Genomic DNA, 16,622 nt, shown 5'->3' with positions numbered 1-16,622 from the left:
AAAAGAAAAAAAACGACAACGACGGGAAGCGACCGGCGAGGTGGACTCCCGCGGCGACGAAGCTAGCGCTCCCGAACGAAAAACACAAAAGAAAGACGCGCGGGCGCCGGGATCGAGCCGGCGACCGCGGCTCCCACACAGCGACAGAGCCAGCGCGCACCACGAAGCGGTGCGCGGCGATGCTCCGGAGCGCATTGCGCGGGCCCAGGTGTGGTGCGGTGCGATGCGGTGTGATGCGGCACGGTGCGGTGCGGTGCGAAAAAACGAAAAAAAGCGACGACGACGGGACGCGAACCGGCGACCGCGGCTCCCACACGGCGACGGAGCTAGCGAAAACGACGCAGCTCCGAAACCGCGCACGACACTGCGAAAAAGGGCGACTCTCCAGAAATTCCGAACAGACACGCGGACGCCCCCCGCAGCCTAAGGTCTCCGTCCCGACGACGGAACGACTAAACGTCGTCCGTCTAACGTCGGGACTACGACGACGGACGCTAAGCTGGGGTAAGGTCTCCGTCCCGACGACTAGACGCGGGCTGCTTCGCCCGCGAGGGGGCCGTAGTCCCCCGGCTGGGCGGCACGAGTACGACGGTCCGTGCGTATACTACTACACCCGTGTGGGAGTCGAACCCAGAAGTGCAAGGGATGCACCCAGCCGCGCAGGCGTGTCGTCGGACGGCTAGAGAGCCGTGCAACGCTGGCATTTAACGCCATCCAGTGGCGAGGCAGACGAACTGTTGGACGTGTCAGGTAGTGTTGGCTGCGGAGGTCCAACGTTCCTCTAGGTTTCTGGCGTGTTTGTACTCGGTCGTATAGCGTTCACGGGTTTCGGTTGCACGGCGATCGAGGAGGCGGAGTTCGGCCGCCAGGTCGGGGTCCAGCTTGGTTGCTGCCATGAACTGTTTGACGACTCGTGTTCGTTCGTCGGGTGTGGTAGAGAGCGGGCGGAGGAGGCGGATGTGGTCGAGTGTCTTGTAGCGGGTGAGCAACACGTACGTGGTTGCACGCTTGAGGCCACTGGGCGGGACGGAAAGGTCCGCGACCCAGCATTCTTCCTTGAAGCTACGGCCCTGTACGAAGTAGTCGGTGACGGCGTAGTAGTCACCAAGTGGTACATTGACTCGACGTACATTTTTGGTGGTGGTGCCGGTGTTGGCGGCTGGCACGGTGATGTTTGCTGCCGGTGAGGGCCGTGGTACGATGGCGAAGGCAGCACCTTTGGTTGCGAAGTCCGCTAAGTCTGCTAGTATCGCTTTGGGCGCGTGCCCTTTAATGGGACGGACCAAGACAGCTGCAGGTAGGTAGTGGAGGCGCCAGTACGGGCCGCGGCCGTCATCGGGCGGTTCACGGCTGTCGGTAAGCAGGCCACACGCCTCGACTTCATTGTTGTGGCACGCGCCGGCGTCGGCAGCAGTGGTGTCGAGTAGGGTGTAGCGTGCACCCTCGTAGTACCAAGTGTCGGCGGTGGTGTGGTCGAAGGTGGCGTCTTTTACTCGCATTGCGACAGCCTTTTCGACGTGGGAGAGTGGCTGTTGTTGGGTTGCACCATGTTGCCTAACCGGGACGTGGTCCGCGTTCCAGCTGACCAAACGCGCTCCTTTGCGGCGCGCCTGGAGCATCAGGAGGCGTGTGTTGAGCGCGTGCCTGGGTTCGTTCCGTTGCAGCACGACACGGGGTTCGAGGTCTGTGAGATCGGACAAATCCGTGATGACGCGTTGGTTGAGTGCGTCTACTAGATCTGCAACACGTGCTTCAGTGGGTTGAATGCCGCCGAACATGGTTGTGAAGCGGGTAAGCTGCTGGCCAGATGGGCTGTTGTCTTGCCGCTGCTGTTTCTGCAGCATGAATACGGTGCCGCCGAGCCGGGTTTTGACGGGCAGCAGCTTGTGCAGTGATGTTCTGTTGCTGCTCCGCAGCCCTGTAGTCCGGGTCTTGATGGGCAGCAGCTCGTGCAGCCGTGTCCCGGTGTTGTTCTGCAGCCCTGCGCCCCGGATCCAGATGAGCATCCCGCATCCGGGCTGCATCTACGCTGAGGTGCGTGTTCGACGCTCTTGTCCCTCTAAAACGAAACCCGCCGCCCAGTGTACCCAGGCGCTCATGACTGCGTGTCCCAGTCCGCTGGGGTGAATCATTCCGTCGGTCCACCATAACTGACGGAAGCTGTTTCCGGTCGCAATACCGCGTGTGGAGATAAGTAATCCGGGTGCGATATATATGCAATACAATCCTACAGTAGCGAACCGACTCCTGCAAAGAGCCCAGCTTCGCAAAAGGCCGTCAACTTACGTTGGCGGTGCCACTGACTAGTTTACGGCCGCCGACTTTCGTGTGATTCAGTTCTGAGCCGTAGTACCGTACATGAAGAGAAATAAAGTAAAAGTGTATGTCTGCGATGCAATCCTAATGTAGCGAGCTGACGGCCGTGGACAAGTTCATTTCACAAAAGGCCGTACAGTTTACACGGACAACGTTGGACAACCGCAGATGCACACTTCGGCGCACTCCTCGTCCATCGCTGAATTGTGCGTTGAACCGCGCATCGATTTGTGCATTTAATTGTGCGGTTCGGTGCGCGTTTAATTGCGCGTTGAATTGTGCATCGAATTGCGCATCGAATTGCGCGTTCAATTGCATGCTTCGGTGCGCATTGAATTGCGCGTTGAATTGCACGTTTAATTGCATGTCGAGTCGTGTGGTGGGTTGCCCGTTAAAACGCGCGAGTCGACGCATGTCAAATTGCGCAGTGCGGTGCAGTGCGGTGCGGTGCGCTGCATAACGAAAAGAAAAAAAAAGCGACGACGACGGGAAGCGACCGGCGAGCTGGACTCCCGCGGCGACGAAGCTAGCGCTCCCGAACGAAAAAAACAAAAGATAGACGCGCGGGCGCCGGGATCGAGCCGGCGACTACGGCTCCCACACAGCGATATAGCGCGCACCACGAAGCGGTGCACGGCGATGTTCCGGAGCGCATTGCGCGGCCTCAGGTTTGGTGCGGTGCGATGCGGTGTGGTGCGGCGCGGTGCGGTGCGGTGCGAAAAAACGAAAAAAAGCGGCGACGGCGGGGCGCGAACCGGCGACCGCGGCTCCCACGCGGCGACGGAGCTAGCCTAAAAGGCGCGGCTCCGAAACCGCGGACAAAAAGGCGAAATACGGCAACTTACCAAGCGGCCACCCGGACAGACAGACAGACGAGGCGCGGTCCCTGCGGTCCCGAGGGTGCCGTAGCTCTCGTTCGGGTCCGGTCTGCATATGCTTGCACATCGCATATGCTTGCAAATCGCATATGCTTGCACATCGCATAATATGCTTGCAAATCGCATATGCTTGCAGATCGCATATGCTTGCAGAGCGCATATGCTTGCACATCGCATAATATGCTTGCAGATCGCATCTGATTGCAGATCGCATATGCTTGCAGATCGCATATGCTTGCAGATCGCATACGCTTGCAGAGCGCATATGCTTGCACATCGCATATGCTTGCAGATCGCATACGCTTGCACATTCCATATGCTTGCAGAGCGCATACACTTGCAGATGGCATATGCTTGCAGATCGCATATGCTTGCACATCGCATATGCTTGCACATCCCAAGTGCTTGCAGATCGCATATGCTTGCAGATCGCATATGCTTGCAGATCGCATTTGCTTGCAGATCGCATCTGTTTGCATACTGCATTGCTTGCATACCGCATATGCTTGCAGATCGCATATGCTTGCGGATCACATATGCTTGCAGAGCACATATGCTTGCACATCGCATATGCTTGCAGATCGCATATGCCTGCAGAGCGCATATGCTTGCACATCGCATATGCTTGCACATCGCATATGCTTGCAGATCGCATACGCTTGCACATCCCATATCCTTGCAGAGCGCATATGCTTGCAGCCAGCATACGCTTGCACATCGCATCTGCTTGCAGACCACATATGCTTGCAGATCACATATGCTTGCAGAGCGCATATGCTTGCACATCGCATATGCTTGCACATCGCATACGCTTGCAGATCCCATATGCTTGCAGAGCGCATACGCTTGCACATTGCATATGCTTGCAGATTGCATATGCTTGCATACTGCATATGCTTGCAGATCTCATAATGGCATATGCTTGCAGATCGCATAATGGCATATGCTTGCAGATCGCATAATGGCATATGCTTGCAGATCGCATAATGGCATATGCTTGCAGATCGCATAATGGCATATGCTTGCAGATCGCATAATGGCATATGCTTGCAGATGGCATGATGGCATATGCTTGCAGATCGCATAATGGCATATGCTTGTAGATCGCATATGCTTGCAGATCGCACATGCTTGCAGATCGCAGATGGCATATGCTTGCAGATCGCATATGCTTGCAGATCGCATATGCTTGCAGATCACAGATGGCATATGCTTGCAGATCGCATATGCTTGCAGATCGCATATGCTTGCAGATCGTATATGCTTACAGATCGCATATGCTTGCAGATCGCATATGCTTGCAGATCGCATATGCTTGCAGAGTCGCATATGGCATATGCTCGCAGATCGCATATGGTATGTGCTTGCATATCGCATATGGCATATGCTTGCAGATCGCATAATGGCATATGCTTGCAGATCGCATATGCTTGCAGATCGCATATGGCATATGCTTGCAGATCGTATAATGGCATATGCTTGCAGATCGCATAATGGCATATGCTTGCAGATCGCATAATGGCATATGCTTGCAGATGGCATGATGGCATATGCTTGCAGATCGCATAATGGCATATGCTTGTAGATCGCATATGCTTGCAGATCGCACATGCTTGCAGATCGCAGATGGCATATGCTTGCAGATCGCATATGCTTGCAGATCGCATATGCTTGCAGATCACAGATGGCATATGCTTGCAGATCGCATATGCTTGCAGATCGCATATGCTTGCAGATCGTATATGCTTACAGATCGCATATGCTTGCAGATCGCATATGCTTGCAGATCGCATATGCTTGCATATCGCATATGCTTGCAGATCGCATATGGCATATGCTCGCAGATCGCATATGGTATGTGCTTGCAGATCGCATATGGCATATGCTTGCAGATCGCATAATGGCATATGCTTGCAGATCGCATATGCTTGCAGATCGCATATGGCATATGCTTGCAGATGGTATAATGGCATATGCTTGCAGATCGCATAATGGCATATGCTTGCAGATCGCATAATGGCATATGCTTGCAGATCGCATAATGGCATATGCTTGCAGATGCATGATGGCATATGCTTGCAGATCGCATATGCATATGCTTGCAGATCGCAGATGGCATATGCTTGCAGATCGCATAATGCATATGCTTGCAGATCGTATATGCTTGCAGATCGCATATGCTTACAGATCGCATATGCTTGCAGATCGCATATGCTTGCAGATCGCATATGCTTGCAGGTCGCATATGGCATATGCTCGCAGATCGCATATGGTATGTGCTTGGATCGCATATGGCATATGCTTGCAGATCGCATAATGGCATATGCTTGCAGATCGCATATGCTTGCAGATCGCATATGGCATATGCTTGCAGATCGTATAATGGCATATGCTTGCAGATCGCATATGATGGCATATGCTTGCAGATCGCATAATGGCATATGCTTGCAGATCGCATAATGGCATATGCTTGCAGATCGCATAATGGCATATGCTTGTAGATCGCATATGCTTGCAGATCGCATATGCTTGCAGATCGCATATGCTTGCGGATCACATATGCTTGCAGAGCACATATGCTTGCACATCGCATATGCTTGCAGATCGCATATGCCTGCAGAGTGCATATGCTTGCACATCGCATATGCTTGCACATCGCATATGCTTGCAGATCGCATACGCTTGCACATCCCATATCCTTGCAGAGCGCATATGCTTGCAGCCAGCATACGCTTGCACATTGCATCTGCTTGCAGACCACATATGCTTGCAGATCACATATGCTTGCAGAGCGCATATGCTTGCACATCGCATATGCTTGCACATCGCATACGCTTGCAGATCCCATATGCTTGCAGAGCGCATACGCTTGCACATTGCATATGCTTGCAGATTGCATATGCTTGCATACTGCATATGCTTGCAGATCTCATAATGGCATATGCTTGCAGATCGCATAATGGCATATGCTTGCAGATCGCATAATGGCATATGCTTGCAGATCGCATGATGGCATATGCTTGCAGATCGCATAATGGGATATGCTTGCAGATCGCATAATGGCATATGCTTGCAGATGGCATGATGGCATATGCTTGCAGATCGCATAATGGCATATGCTTGTAGATCGCATATGCTTGCAGATCGCACATGCTTGCAGATCGCAGATGGCATATGCTTGCAGATCGCATATGCTTGCAGATCGCATATGCTTGCAGATCACAGATGGCATATGCTTGCAGATCGCATATGCTTGCAGATCGCATATGCTTGCAGATCGTATATGCTTACAGATCGCATATGCTTGCAGATCGCATATGCTTGCAGATCGCATATGCTTGCAGGTCGCATATGGCATATGCTCGCAGATCGCATATGGTATGTGCTTGCAGATCGCATATGGCATATGCTTGCAGATCGCATAATGGCATATGCTTGCAGATCGCATATGCTTGCAGATCGCATATGGCATATGCTTGCAGATCGTATAATGGCATATGCTTGCAGATCGCATAATGGCATATGCTTGCAGATGGCATGATGGCATATGCTTGCAGATCGCATAATGGCATATGCTTGCAGATCGCATAATGGCATATGCTTGCAGATCGCATAATGGCATATGCTTGTAGATCGCATATGCTTGCAGATCGCATATGCTTGCAGATCGCATATGCTTGCAGATCGCATATGCTTGCAGATCGCATACGCTTGCAGATCGCATATGCTTGCAGATCACATATGCTTGCAGATCACATATGCTTGCAGATCGCATATGCTTGCACATCGCATATGCTTGCAGATCGCATATGCTTGCGGATCACATATGCTTGCACATCCCATATACTTGCAGATCGCATATGCTTGTGAATCACATATGCTTGCAGAGCACATATGCTTGCACATCGCATACGCTTGCACATCGCATATGCTTGCAGATCACATACGCTTGCACATCGCATATGCTTGCAGATCGCATATGCTTGCAGATCACATATGCTTGCAGATCACATACGCTTGCACATCCCATATGCTTGCAGAGCGCATATGCTTGCACATTGCATATGCTTGCACACCGCATACGCTTGCAGATCACATATGCTTGCAGAGCGTATACGCTTGCACATTGCATATGCTTGCAGATCGCATATGCTTGCAGATCGCATATGCTTGCAGATAGCATATGGCATATTCTTGCAGATCGCATATGGCATATGCTTGCAGATCGCATATGGCATATGCTTGCAGATCGCATATGGCATATGCTTGCAGGTTGCATATGCTTGCAGATCGCATATGCTTGCAGATCGCATATACTTGCAGATCGCATATGCTTGCATATGAGATCGCATATGCTTGCAGGTCTCATAAGCTTGCATATGAGATCGCATATATATAACATTAAAACATACTGCACCTTGCATATTGCATATTGCATATTGCATATTGCATATCGCATACCGCATATCGCATATCACAGCATATCACAGCATATCACATATCGCTGCATATCGCACATCGCTGCATATCACATATCGCTGCATATTGCATATCGCTGCATACATATCACATACATATCGCATATCACTGCATACATATCGCAGATCGCTGCATACATATGGCAGGCGGCAGGCAGAGGTTAAGGCCTGACTTCTGCTCCCAGTCGACCCAGTCGACCCGGGTTCAAATCCGCCTGCCGGCTCCTCGGGTGTTTGAGGAGTGATGAAATGGGAGGTGGCCCCCCATCTTATGGACGGTGTAGGACGTGATAATATCAACTTGCGAGCTGACCAGGAACTAAGTTGATGCGCCGTTGATCCGCTAGATTTGGTTGGATGCTGGTGGTGAGTTGCCGAACCCAACGAATACATTCTGAAGTCGGATGGGGTGACGGATTAGGGTGCCCCTCTAGCAGAGGAGAGCAGGGACTGCCCCGGGAAAGGGGGCCGCTGGCGAAGTTGACCACCCTGTAACAACATACATATGGCATATCGCTGCATACACATACATATCGCACATTGCTGCATATCGCATAGCATATCGTTGCATACATATCGCAATCGCATATCACTGCATATCGCATATATCGCTGCATATCGCATATTACATATCGCACATATGCATATATGCATATATGAAACATATGAAACATAAAACATAATTTTGCTCGGGATCGAACCGGCGACCTTCCGTTCTTTTCGGCGCTGTCTTAAGCGCGTACGGCACGCTCCCGACCCGGAATTTCCAAAACGCTCCGGACAACCGGACATCGAACTCGGCATAGGCCTCCGCTCATAACATATGAGCTACGGCGACAGACTAGACGCGGGCTGCTTCGCCCGCGAGGGGGCCGTAGTCCCCCGGCTGGGCGGCACGAGTACGACGGGGTCTTGACGGGCAGCAGCTCGTGCAGCTGCGTCCCGCTGCTGCTCTGCAGCCCTGTACTGCGGATCTTCACGGGCAGCAGCTCGTGCAGCCGCGTCTGCAGCCCTGTACTGTGGGTCTTGACGGGCAGCAACTCGTGCAGCTGCGTCCGCAGCCCTGTACTGTGGGTCTTGACGGGCAGCAGCTCGTGCAGCCGTGTCCCGCTGCTGCTCTGCAGCCCTGTACTGCGGGTCTTGACGGGCAGCAGCTCGTGCAGCTGCGTCCCGCTGCTGCTCCGCAGCCCTGTACTGCGGGTCTTGACGGGCAGCAGCTCGTGCAGCCGTATTCCGCTGCTGCTCTGCAGCCCTGCCCGGATCCAGACGACCATCCCGCAGCCGTGCTGCATCCGCAGGAAGGTGTGTGTTCGACGCAATTGTCCCTCTAAAATGCAGGCCGCCAGCCAGTGTGCCCAGGCGCTCACGACTGCGAGCCCCAGTTTGATGGGGTGAATCATTTGGTCGATCCACCATAACCGACAAGAGCCGCCTTCAGTCGTAATACAATCCTATAGCACCAAACTGACGCCTGTAAACAGCCCAGCTTCGCGAAAAGCCGTGCAGCTTATGGCGACGGCGCCACCGACTAGTTTACAGCCGCCGGCTTTCGTGTAACTCAGTGCTCAGCCGCCGTATGTGAAGAGAACATATGTGAAGAGAAACAAAGCATTTGCGTAGTCTGCGTTGCTGTCATACTGTAGCGAGCAGACGCCTGTGAACAAAACAGCTTCAAAAAAAATCGTACAGCTTACATGGACAACGTTGGACAACCACAGATGCGCACTCCAGAGTGCACCTCGTCCACCACTGGATTGCACGTTGAATTGCACATTGGAGTACGCGTTCAATTGGTCGTTGAACTGCACATTGGATTGCGTGTCGAATTGTGTGGTTAATTGCGTGCTTCGGAGCATGTTGAATTGCGCGGTTCGGTGCGCGTTAAAATCCGCGTTGAATTGCATGTTAAATCGCGCCAGTCGGTGCGTGTTGAATTGCGCGGTGCCGTGCGGCCAATGTTAAGCGAATTGTGCGTTTAATTGCGCACGTTTAATTCCGCATCGAATTGTGCGCGTTCAATTGTGCAACACTGTGCAGTGGGATGCGGCGCGGTACTGCGAGGCGGACAATGTTCATTGTGCCTCGAATTGCGCGTTCCGGGTGCATACTTCGATGCGTGTTGAAGCGCGCATCGTGGGCGGTGCGATGCGGTCATTATATGGCGCTGTGCGGCCATCAACATGCGTCCCCACCTCTGCGTGCTCCTGCGGAAAACACTCGGGTACCAGAATCGAACCGGAGATCTTGACTACCACTCGGCGACGGACCTAGCATTCGGAACAAAGCTCCGAATCATGATAATTGCGTGCTGCGGCCCGACCATGGACGTGCAGCGCTCCAGCCCCCACAACGCGCGCCCCTACGACGCGCGAAAAAAACACGACGAGGGTGATCCCGGCGCCCGCAAACACGCCGCGGTGCGCGTGGCGCATCGATGCTTCGGTGCGCGTTGCACTGCGCCGTGGCAGCACCGAGGTGCTGCGGTGCGGTGTGGTGCAGTGCGGTGTGATGCGGTGCGGTGCGAAGCAGTGCGGTGTTGCATGTTGAATTGCGCGGTTTGCTGCGCGTTGAACCGTGCGGCGATTTGTGCGCACAATGAAGCGGTGCACGCCGATGCTCTGGGTGCGGTGCGGTGTGGTGCACAACCAGGTGCGGTGCGGTGCATGCTCCCGAACAAAAAGACGCAAAAACGTGACGGAGCCGGGATCGAGCCGGCGACCGCGGCTCCCGCTCGGCGACGGAGCTAGCAGGGACGCTGAAGCTCCGAAACCACGAAAGAAACGGCGAAAAAGGGCAACTTTCCAGATGGACACGGACAGACAGACGACGACAGACACTAGACGCGGGCTGGTTCGCCCGTGAGGGGGCCGTAGTCCCCCGGCTGGGCGGCACGAGTACGACGATACATGCATATACTACACTCGTGTGGGAGTCGAACCCACAAGTGCAAGGGATGCACCCAGCCGTGCGGGCGTGTCGTCGGACGGCTAGAGAGCCGTGCAACGCTGGCATTTAACGCCATCCAGTGGCGAGGGTCCTGCATGGAAGCGGCCATGGAAGCGGCGTTGGTGAGGGGTGTGCGCGGGGTAGGACCGGCACTGCAGGCTCTGACTCTTCTGGATTGACTAATGTTGGCGTGTCAGGTGATGGCAGCGGCTCAGCCTGCATGACTCAGTCGCAGGAACGCTATGCGATCGAGTATGAAGTGCCTTTGATGACCGTTGGTAGACAGTCTGTTACCATCACAGTCGTGACCACGAGAATTACATCGCGCATGCACTTAACAGCAGCATGGATATTTGAATAGAGTGACACTGCAATGCACCTACCACTGGACGTAGTTAATTGCTAACGGTGGCAGCAGCCAGAGCGGCGGCCATGATGCGTGTGCGGCAGGGGAGATATTGCTGCCACGTTGTTTGGCCGTGTTGGTGTTCGGTGCATTGGTCATCATGGCGGCAGATCATGGCGGCAGGTTCGTTGGCTGCAGCAGTTTAGGCGCACGGCTTGCTTTTGGTTTGATGCCTTCATAGGCCATGAATGCCGAGGAATACATGACATACGAAGGTATCACACTGATGTGATAACTTCGTACGCCAGTAGTATTTCGGCATTCATGGCCTATGAGGACATCAAACCGAAAGCGAGCCGTGGAGGTAAACTGCTACAGTGGACGATCCTGCCCAGCCGCCGCCGCCGCCATGACGTTGGCAACGATGCTCACAACCAACACACCGAACACCAACACGGCCAAGCAACGTGGCAGCAGTAGGTGGTGTGCAACGCCCAGCTGCTATGACCGGGAGTCTGGCCGCCGCTCCTTCACCTGCAGTCGGAAGCCGCCTCCAACTCGAGGCGGCCTCCACCGCCGCCAGGATGTTGGCAGCGATGGTCACGACCAACACACCGGATACCAACATGTTCAAGCAACGTGGCAGCAATAGCTGGCCTCTGCCGTCGGACTAATCGGGCCTTTGCTGTCCGTGTGCGAATCGGACCTTTCGTCTAGATCAAACAGAGTGTATCCACTAGGCTCACGTGATCACATACGTACCTGCCATACACACCAGAGGCGCTTCAGGCAATATGCATTTAGAACGGACGGACGAGCAGTAAGATCCGGGGTTCCAGATGTGTTAGCGTAGGGGACTGCAGACACACGGCAGCGGCAATCTGGAAGGGATGACAGACAGTCAGACGGTCAGACGGAATAGCGCGGGTGCAATCATACGGGCAACACGGAGTGACATGGGGGCGGGTACTAGTACGGTCACGATAATGTAGGCGAAGGAGGACCGAGAGGGGGCGGAGGTTGGAACCGGGAACATACCTGTCGAGTGCATGGTGAATGGCAGAAGCCGTGGTGCCTGCATGGTCGCACGATCGGCAGCAGCCAGCACCGCCGCATAGGCGACAGGACGGTGTGCTGGCACGACATCCGTCGTGGCGACGTGCTGCTGTGGCGGCTGAAATGTGGCTCCAGTGGGGCTCGTACGTCGCGTCCGTGTGTTACTAGGGCCCTCGTTGTCGACCAAGCAGAGCCTATACCGCATGACCTGCCATGGGTGGACAGCGGTGACAACATGTTAGAAAGGAACGGGGTATATACAATACACAAACGGCCGGAAACGGTAAAGGCAGTGGTACGGGAATTGGTACAAATCGCACCATAGCAGCATACGTGGAGTATCACAACTGCCAACACCGGATACACGACCGCCATGTGGAAATAGAGAGTGGCGGTGAAGAATATACGAAGAGGCCTGAAGGCACGCTAATGTGATCACATATGTACCTGCCATACACACCAGAGCCGCTTCAGGCAATAGGCATTTCGAACGGACGGACGAGCGGTAAGATCAACGGATGGGGCATCATGGGTGCAATCATACGGGCAACACGGAGTGACAGGGGGGCGTGTATTTAGAATTTAGACGTAAGACTGCGCGGGCAGTGCATCGTACCGCACCACATCTGATGCGCTGACACATATGGACGCCGACTCGTCGCACACTTACCGCGCGCGATGGAGACCTTGCAGGAAATGCTCGGCATGGAAATGTTCGGCACCAGCAACCACGACGCACACAAATCTGCAGTGCATTGTAGCGGCGATCCGTCACGGTTGTGCGGAAGCAGGGCCGGATATCGCGACAACTCGCTATGTCCGAAAAGTAAGATAAATAATAAACAGCAAGATGAACACCAGTAATACAGACTAATTATCGCGGCCGTGTACCACTTGCATAGGCACGCAATATATGTACATCTTATAAATAGCAACGCAAAACATGTACAAGGAGAACTGACATAAAATAGTTTGCGCGTGCATAAGAAGAAACGACACCAAAGTTGCCGTACACATCTTAACATGACATGACACAGCGGACATCGTGCACTACGGTGCGAACGCACATAGACGTGGCCTGGCCGCACACATACTGTGCCTACCGAAGATGTCCCAAAAGTAGTCTCAAAAGTAGCATGGACAGTGTCCGGAGTAGCTGCCGTAATGCACGCAAACCTGCAATACAACGCAACGGTGATGCGGCACTGTTTAAACAAAATTTTCCGGAAACACTACCGCAACTCACAACGACGAGTCGCTATGTCGCAGTAAAGGACGTATGTAAATAAAAACGAGAACCGACACAGAACGAATTAATGCAAAATAATGTATGTCGTACACTTGCCGACACGGTGTGGTGCGACGGACAAGCGGTAATGTGCCGATGCACATACATGTGGGTTGCATCATAACGCACACTTACCGCGCCTACTGGAAGCCACCGAAGAGGACAGCACGAAGGCTTGCCGGAGCAGCAGCTTCAACGCATGCGAACCTGCACGACAGTGTGAAGGTCGCGCGGAGACAAGCCCGGAACTCGTTATGTCCAATTCGTTATGTCCAACCATCATGTACACGAGTGGCACGCGCACAGCAAAGCATGCTGCAGGGAGAGCGGGGAAGCTGCGAGAGGCGGATAGGAATGAGACACGTATGAATGTCAACACGGTACAGCATTCGTGCCTCAAAACCCTAACTTATACCAGCGAAACCGGTTATACCGTTCATATACTCACCAGTGTAGGTGCGAGGGATGCCGCCAACTTGTGTGGGAGTCGAACCCACAAGTGCACAGAATGCACCCAGCCCTGCAAGTGTGTCGTTGTGCGGCTAGACAGCCGCTCAACGCTGGCATTTAACGCCATCCAGGGGCGGCTAGATGGAAGTGAAGGGAGGGGACAGGTGCAAGCCATAGCGAACTTGGACGACGTGTAGTGGACGGCAGCGCAAGTGGATGAACACGCAAGAACGAGTCATTCCTGCAGAGCCGTGATAAACGTAGTTCGACCTTCTATCTTGGTGGTGGTAAGGCGGTACTGTTACCGTTGAAAACTGGTGCACGGCACCAGCACCACCACCTGACACAACGACATTCGACCATGGAAGGAATGCCGTGGAATGCCAGTGTTGGAGCTAGCATGCACAATGAAGCGGTGCGCGGCGATGCTCCGGAGCGTGTTGTGCGACCCCAGCTGCGGTGTGGTGCAGTACAGTGGTGTGCCCGCTCCCGTACGAACAAATAGGAAAAAACGTGCAGGCGCCGGGATCGAGCCGGCGACCGCGGCTCCCACGCGGTGATGGAGCTAGCGCGCGCAACGAAGCGGTCCACGCCGATACTCCAGGGCTCGTTGCGCGACCCCAGGTGCGGTGCGGTGCGGTACGGTGCGGTGCGCGCTCCCGAATGAAAAAAAAGGCAAAAACGCAGGGGCGCCGGGATCGAGCCGGCGACTGCGGCTCCAACACGGTGGCAGAGTCAGCACGGTGATATAGCACGACGAAGCATGACGAGGCGAGACATGACGCGCGCGGTGCGGTGGGCGGCCTCAATCGAAATAAAAAAAACGCGGTACACGACCCAGCGAACGCGACCGACCGCGCAAACCGTCCCGCGGGTCAGGTTGTGTTGCGCATCACACTTCGGTGCGCGTTGTGTTTCTATTCCTTGCTATTCTTGCTATCGTTTTTACTCACTGCTATTCGTCGTTTCTATTCATTGCTACTGCTTTGCAATGTGGACTGACCTTATATCGTGTAGGACGTGCAGACGAGGATGGCGATGAATAGCCATCGATGGTGATGAACAACCGTTGATGTGCCGAGATGTTGTCGTCTGGCGAAAATCGGTTAGCGAGCCGATGCATGTAAAGAGGCCAGCTTCACGAAATACCGCGCAGCTTATGTCGGCGGCGCAACTAGTTTACAACCGCCAGCTTTAAAGCAACCGCTCAGCCGCGGTACCGTATCTGAAAATAAGTAAACCGGATGCGTATATATGCGGTGCAATTATATTGTAGCGAGCCAACGTCCGTGAACAAAACAGCTTCACAAAATGCCGTACAGCCTACACGGACAACGTTGGACAAGCACTGCACACTTCAGTGCGCGTCAAATTGCGTGGTTCGGTGTACGTTAAATTGCGCGTTGAATTGCATGTTTAATTGCACGTCGAGTTGTGTGGTGGGTTGCGCGTTAAAATGCGCGAGTCGGCGCATGTCAAATTGCGCAGTGTGGTGCAGCCAATGTTTTGTGATTTGCGCGTTAAATCGCGGTGCGGTGCGGTGCGGTGCAGTGCGGTGCGGTGCGGTGCGCGGTCCCGAACAAAAAAACAAAAACAACTCATGCACCGGGATCGAGCCGGCGACCGCGGTTTCCATTCAGTGTCGGAGCTAGCGCACACCACAAGCGGTGAGCGCCGATACACCAGGGCGCATTGCGCGGCTACAGGTGTGGTGGGGTGCGGTGTGATGCACTGCCACACGCAGTGTGGCGCGGTGCGGTGCAACGCGGTGCAGTGCGGTGCGGCGCGGACACCGAAGCGGTGCACGGTGATGCTCGGGGGCGCATTGCGCGGGCCCAGGCGTGGAGCGGTGCAGTCCGGGACGACGCGGTGCGGTGCACGGTCCAGTCCAGAACGAAAAGAAAAGAACAATAAACGACGACGACGCGAAAAACGAACCACGCGACGATGAAGGCAGCGCTCCCGAACGAAAAATAGAAGAAAGCGGGCGCCCGGCGACGAAGCCAGCGAGCCGCAACGTTAAAAAGGACAAAACGACTCGCCGGCGCCGGGACGAACCGGGGACCGCGGCTCCCACTCGACGTCGGAGCTAGCGCGCCCGACGAAGCGGCGCACGGCCATGCTCCGGGGCGCGTTGCGCCGCCCCAGGTGTGGTGCGGATGCGGTGCAATCCACGTGCGACGCGGCGCGCCGAACGAAAAAACGAAAAAAAGCGGCGACGACGGGACGCGAACCGGCGACCGCGGCTCCCAAGCGGCGACGGAGCTAGCGAAAACGACGCAGCTCCGAAACCGCGAACGACACGGCGAAAAAGGCCAACTCTCCAGAGGCTCGACCAGACGGACGGACGGACAGACGGACGTTAAGCTGGGGTAAGGTCTCCGTCCCGACGACGGAACGACTAAACGTCGTCCGTCTAACGTCGGGACTACGACGACCGTACACGTACAAATCGTACAGGACGTGCGTACACACGCACCCCCGACGATTGGGCCAAATACGTATACACCACATCTACAGCCAACGCATGCCCGCCTCATTAGCTCTTTATTTTTCCCGGGCATGTGGCCAGGAAGTGTATATCTGTGTGACCATACATATCTGTGTGACCATACACATCTGTGTGACCATGCATATCTGTGTGACCATACATACCTGCTTGCCGATAGCGTGACGTGACGCGCAATCTGTGGTGGTGTAAGGGGACTTCAACAAGTATGAATGTAAATGCCTGGCTGATTATAATCACTCGCCTGGCTGATTCCTTGTGGCTTGTGGCTTTTGGGTGGTGGGTGCTATCCTTACGCAGCCTTGGCTTGAACGAAAGCACATGTACGAGAGGGATGCAGCACAATGATTCTGAT

The 16,622-nt window shown here is 54.3% G+C and overlaps 5 protein-coding genes across 5 annotated transcripts in view; 3 read left to right on the top strand and 2 right to left on the bottom strand.

Annotated features, from left to right (window-relative positions):
* VOLCADRAFT_87686 (uncharacterized protein) overlaps positions 1 to 2,127 on the top strand; it is a gene marked incomplete at both ends in the record, with an annotated part of 3,498 nt that extends 1,371 nt beyond the window's left edge. Inside the window, 5 exons of the mRNA XM_002947455.1 lie at positions 142 to 208; positions 423 to 504; positions 817 to 1,183; positions 1,917 to 2,034; positions 2,083 to 2,127. Coding sequence (XP_002947501.1) covers positions 142 to 208; positions 423 to 504; positions 817 to 1,183; positions 1,917 to 2,034; positions 2,083 to 2,127 — 679 coding nt within the window. The remainder of the gene's footprint in view (positions 1 to 141; positions 209 to 422; positions 505 to 816; positions 1,184 to 1,916; positions 2,035 to 2,082) is intronic.
* Positions 2,128 to 2,548: 421 nt separating this feature from the next.
* On the top strand, positions 2,549 to 7,464 carry VOLCADRAFT_31226 (uncharacterized protein; the record flags this gene model as incomplete). The annotated part of the gene is made up of 2 exons (XM_002947454.1): positions 2,549 to 2,758; positions 7,375 to 7,464. Coding segments are annotated over 2 exons (300 nt in total), but the record flags the coding sequence as incomplete, so codon positions are not given.
* A 1,184-nt stretch (positions 7,465 to 8,648) lies between these two features.
* Positions 8,649 to 8,975, bottom strand: VOLCADRAFT_57080 (uncharacterized protein; the record flags this gene model as incomplete). Its single annotated transcript, XM_002947324.1, has 1 exon — positions 8,649 to 8,975. A coding segment is annotated over one exon (327 nt), but the record flags the coding sequence as incomplete, so codon positions are not given.
* Positions 8,976 to 9,939: 964 nt separating this feature from the next.
* VOLCADRAFT_87684 (uncharacterized protein) lies at positions 9,940 to 14,808 on the bottom strand (the record flags this gene model as incomplete). The annotated part of the gene is made up of 8 exons (XM_002947323.1): positions 9,940 to 10,150; positions 10,615 to 10,709; positions 11,727 to 11,821; positions 12,003 to 12,228; positions 12,691 to 12,833; positions 13,444 to 13,515; positions 13,613 to 13,623; positions 14,762 to 14,808. The coding sequence occupies 8 exons, from the start codon at positions 14,806 to 14,808 to the stop codon at positions 9,940 to 9,942; spliced, it is 900 nt and encodes a 299-aa protein (XP_002947369.1).
* A 550-nt stretch (positions 14,809 to 15,358) lies between these two features.
* VOLCADRAFT_87683 (uncharacterized protein) overlaps positions 15,359 to 16,622 on the top strand; it is a gene marked incomplete at both ends in the record, with an annotated part of 6,588 nt that continues 5,324 nt past the window's right edge. Inside the window, one exon of the mRNA XM_002947453.1 lies at positions 15,359 to 15,425. Coding sequence (XP_002947499.1) covers positions 15,359 to 15,425 — 67 coding nt within the window. The remainder of the gene's footprint in view (positions 15,426 to 16,622) is intronic.

This window comes from Volvox carteri (assembly GCF_000143455.1).
Source record: "Volvox carteri f. nagariensis unplaced genomic scaffold VOLCAscaffold_6, whole genome shotgun sequence".
NCBI classification, from domain to species: domain Eukaryota; kingdom Viridiplantae; phylum Chlorophyta; class Chlorophyceae; order Chlamydomonadales; family Volvocaceae; genus Volvox; species Volvox carteri.
Note: the sequence above shows the minus strand (reverse complement) of the source record. Positions and strands in the feature narration are given on the sequence as shown.